This window comes from Halyomorpha halys, unplaced genomic scaffold (assembly GCF_000696795.3).
Source record: "Halyomorpha halys isolate HHAL.00 unplaced genomic scaffold, Hhal_1.1 Scaffold2231.1, whole genome shotgun sequence".
Lineage (NCBI taxonomy): Eukaryota > Metazoa > Arthropoda > Insecta > Hemiptera > Pentatomidae > Halyomorpha > Halyomorpha halys.
In genome coordinates, this window is record NW_027113386.1 from 21,349 (window position 1) to 25,999 (window position 4,651).

General features: G+C 39.3%; 1 protein-coding gene across 1 annotated transcript in view; it reads left to right on the forward strand.

Annotated features, from left to right (window-relative positions):
- The first annotated feature begins 278 nt into the window (after window positions 1-278).
- Window positions 279-4,651, forward strand: part of LOC106691307 (uncharacterized) — a 28,782-nt gene continuing 24,409 nt past the window's right edge. Inside the window, exon 1 of the mRNA XM_014437040.3 lies at window positions 279-617. Within this exon, the coding sequence (XP_014292526.1) occupies window positions 393-617 (225 nt within the window). The 5' untranslated portion in view covers window positions 279-392. The remainder of the gene's footprint in view (window positions 618-4,651) is intronic.

Consider the following 4,651-nt stretch of genomic DNA (forward strand, 5'->3'; position numbering starts at 1 on the left):
GCCGTAACATCCTAGGCATACATCTGCGTTAAGTATGTAATTTCAGTTTCGTAAGGTTATTTTTTTTTAACGTGGGCTGTTCATATACACACAGACTATTTGGCAAGACTGGGTTATTTGGACTCAGGGGACCTCATAATGTGTATTTCCGTTACTAATCCGAATTCTACAATTTTCACAATCGTAATACTTTCTCTTTATATATTCCATAAATAGGTAAGTGAAAGTAAAACGTTGGTTTTCGAAGTATCAAAGTATTCATGATGATGCTTCGATATTTTACTTTTCCATATGTAGATACGATGGAACGCTCGTCAGTGAGTGCATCTGATTTGGTATGGAGCATTTGTTGACAGTATTTGTAGTCAATGGAGTATTCCTCTTTTTAAATAATGGCTTCAGGGCGAAAATTTGTAACGCAAGTAATTGAAATGTACAGAGAGCTTCCATGTTTGTGGAAAAGGACGGACCCTTATTACCATGACAAAGTTAAGAGGAATGCTGCAATGGACCAACTGCTTGAATTGTTCAAAGAACAGGACCCTGACATAACTAAAGATTTCGTCCAGAAAAAAATCGCATCCTTGCGTGGTGCCTTCAGAAAGGAGTTGAACAAGGTAATTTAGCATTTTAAGGACACACAATATTTCTTTTGGTTTTAATTAATATATTTTTAAAGTTGATGAGAATTGATCCTGGATTTTCAGATCTATATTATTTCACTATAATTAAGAGTCATGAATTTTCTGAGTATATAACCAATGCTTGGCACGGAGAAAGAGGATATCAGAAGGAAAAACATGTGGTTTTGAGATGGAAGGGATGATGGAGGAAGCTACTAGGCAGAAGTACCAAGAGAGACTTTAGCACCAGTGTCAAGAGTGGATTATGGAGGAGCTAGGTGCGGAAGAAATGTGGAACAGACTGGGAAAAGCAATCAGGACCACGGCACGTGAAGTTTTAGGAGAGAGAAAGGCTGGATGATGGAAAGAAGCGAACAACTGCTGGGCGAGTACCAGAGCGGTTTCCACCCAGGACGGTCAACAACAGACCACCTGTTCTCGATCAGACAAATGCTCGAGAAAACGTATGAGTACAATGTTGACTTACACCACCTCTTTATTGACTTCCGACAGGCTTATGATAGTGTAGACAGAGGGAAATTATTAAAGGCATTGCAGTCACTGGGAATACCTAGCAGGTTAATAAGATTAACAAAGATGACCCTGGAAAGGACTAGTTGCAAGGTGAAAACTTGAGTGGGCATCTCTAATAGCTTTAGGGATAACAGTGGCTTAAGACAAGGAGACCCATTATCACCAGTACTGTTCAACCTCGCCCTAGAAGTTGCCATTAGAAAAATAAGGACAAACCTGGGTGGCACCATTTACAATAGGCTCACACAACACATGGTGTATGCGGATGATGTAGTCATCACAGGGAGAACCAAAACAGCACTGCCGGTGCTGTGGAAGAATTCAAGGGAGCAGCACAGGATTTAGGACTTATTATAAATAGTAAAAAGATAATATATGAAAACCTCTAGACAGACTGGGGAGAGAAGAGATATTGTGGATGTGGGGGAAAACATGTTTCACAGCTGCAGTACTTTCAAGTACCTGGGAGGAGTTGTGACGGAGAACAATAATTTAGAAGTAGAAATTAAGGGCAGAATGGTAGCAGGAACCAGATGTTTCTATGCCCTGCAAAAAGCTCTCCGATACAGAAGTCTTCCCAGGAATTCAAAGCTTTTATTATACAAAACAATAATTAGGCCAGTGGTAATGTATGGCAGTGAGACATGGACTCTAACCAAGGAAAATAGAAGAGCTCTACTGGTTTGGGAGAGAAGAGTCTTAAGAAAGATCTTTGGAGCCGTTAAAGAGGAGCACAGGTGGAGAATCAGAAGCAATGACGAAATAAAGGAATTGTATGGAGAGCCTGATATCCTATTAGCTATTAAGAATAGCAGGCTAAGAAGGTTGGGACATGTGGAAAGGATGGAGCCCTGCAGGCTACTTAAAAGGATGCTAAATGGTGCACCTGGAGGAAAAAGGAAAAGGGGCAGACCCAGGTGCCGGTGGCTGGATGATTTGAGAGGAATGGTAGTAGAAAATATGAGAAGTCTCGCTGTAGACAACGAAGCATGGGAAAGAACGGTGGCAGAGGCCCAGGTCCTACAAGGACTGTAGCACCCAACAGTGAGTGAGTGAGTGAATTTTCTGGGTTCTACATCTGTAGTAGAAAGATAAGAAAACTATTTACTGATATTATACTGAAGTGATTAGGGGTAAAGAAATTGATTCAAATCACCTCATGTTAGTCCGAGATAATCAAATTCTTCCTCTTAGGAAGAAACACCCAAGAAGCTACCAGAAAATCAACGCTATCAAGCTCCAGGACCCTGGAAAAAGAGAGGAATACTCGAACCTATTGGATTCAAAACTCCAGGACACCAACATGGATGGAAGTGTAGATGAAATATGGTCAGGAATAAAGAAAGCTATACTGGATGCCGCTACTTCTACTTGTGGGATTACCAATATTTCACCTACACATAAAAGAACCAGTTGGTGGTACAATGATAGGGTGTAGGAATCAGTGGCGAGAAAAAAGGTAGCATGGGAGGAGGCACAAGACTCCATCCAATTGGGAACTGAATGTTAAAAGGAGAAACGAATCCAAGCTAGTAGTGAGGGTGGCAAAACGAAAGAGCTGGGAGGAATTTGGTCAAAATCTGCAGAGTAACTATCATGAAAACGCCAAAAGACTCGGGAAAGCAGCAGGAATAGATGGCATCATTCCTGAATCTATCAAATATGATTGAACAGAATTATTGAAAGCATTGCAGTGGCTTTTTCAGAAGTTTTTTACTAAAAAAGGTATCCCTAAGGAATGGGAATACAAAATAATTGTCCCAGTTCACAAAAAGGGCAATGCTAACGAATGTGAGAACTATAGACCTATCTGTCTATCCCAGGTTGTGTACAAGCTCTATACCTCAATATTAGAGAAGAAGCTGAGAGAGCTAGTGGAGAATGACTTAGGAGAGGAACGGGCTGCTTTCAGGCCTCAATGCCAGACCCAGGATCATATATTTTCTCTCAGAACAATCATTGATAAATCATGGGAACGAGGAAAGAGTATCTTCTTGGCATTTATAGATTTAAAGGTTGCCTTTGATTCTGTCCCTAGACAAGAATTGTGGAATGCTCTTTCTGGAAAAAACATCCCGCAAGGATTGATAGAAGCTATAAAGTCAACCTATCACGATTCCAAGGGAATAGTAAGGATTAATGGAAGAGAGTCTGATACATTTGCGATTGAGAAAGAAGTAAAGCTAGGAGATAGTTTGAGCACCCTCCTATTCATCATTTGTAAGGATGAAATCCTGCACTACTATTGGCACAGGTACTAATCCTGGCACAGGTAATGGTATCTGCGGATGACATTGTCCTCAGAGCAGATACTAAAGAGAACCTACAAAAAGCTGTAACTGAATGGGAAGCTGAGCTGGAAAGAAATGGAATGATCATCTATGTCTGGAAAAGCAAAATAATGCATATAGGTCGGAAAAAGGAATACATTGAAATACTTTACAAAGGTAAACCTATAGACATGGTGGATGAATATACTTGCTTAGGAACAATGGTCAGTAAGAATGGAAAGGTAGACCAAGAGATATCCAATAGGATAAAGAACACAAATTGATTATACTACCACCTCTGCAACACAGTTATAGGGAAGAGGGGGGTAGAGAAGAATGTTAAAGTACATATCTTCAAGGTATATATATAGGTATATACCTACCTACCCTCCTTTACGGAAGTGAAAGCTGGGTACCACTAGATAAGCACCTAAGCAGAGTAACTGCAATGGAAATGAGATACCTTCATAGAGTGACAGGCTGAACAAGGAGGAATCACATATGGAATGAGAGGACAAGAGGGGATGTTGGAACTGTCTTTATAAAGGATACCAGTGAAAAGAGACAACTCAGATGATTTGGACATCTCTGTCGGATGAGTGAAGACAGATTACAATGGAAAGACTGCATCTCCAAAATAGGAGAGAGAAGAGGAAAATACTGGGATGCCATGAGGGTGCTGGTTTGGGATCGAGACACTTGGTTTGCCTGGACAAAGGTACCTCCATGCTGAAAGGCACTAAAGAGGAAGATAAAGAAAATAAAGTGGGCTTCACAAAACCCCAGGCCCCAAATAAAAGTTCTAGAAAAGGTAATTCCTTAAAGTTGGTTATGAAGGTTACTATTTTCTGAATCTTTATTATTTTTGTTTTCTATTTAATGATTGAATCTCAGTTAAATGTTTTCTTTTTCATTTTGAACCCCTGAATTCAAAAAATAAAATTTGGAAGTGTTAAGCTGAATGCAAAGAATTTAAAATCCAGTTTAAATTTAACAAACAATTAAAAGTGTTATATAGGAAGATGGTCAGGGTTGCGGTCACAAGTGAAACGAAAATAGTTTACAACTATTTTATTTTCCAACGTTTCGCCCCACTTTGTAGGGCTTCATCAGGGCTAAAAAGATACAAAATGAAACTAAGTTAAGATAAAATAATAGAAATAAAAATAAAAAGATAAAAAGATACAAAGGCAAGAGTAAAAATTTCATATAAAAATACATAAA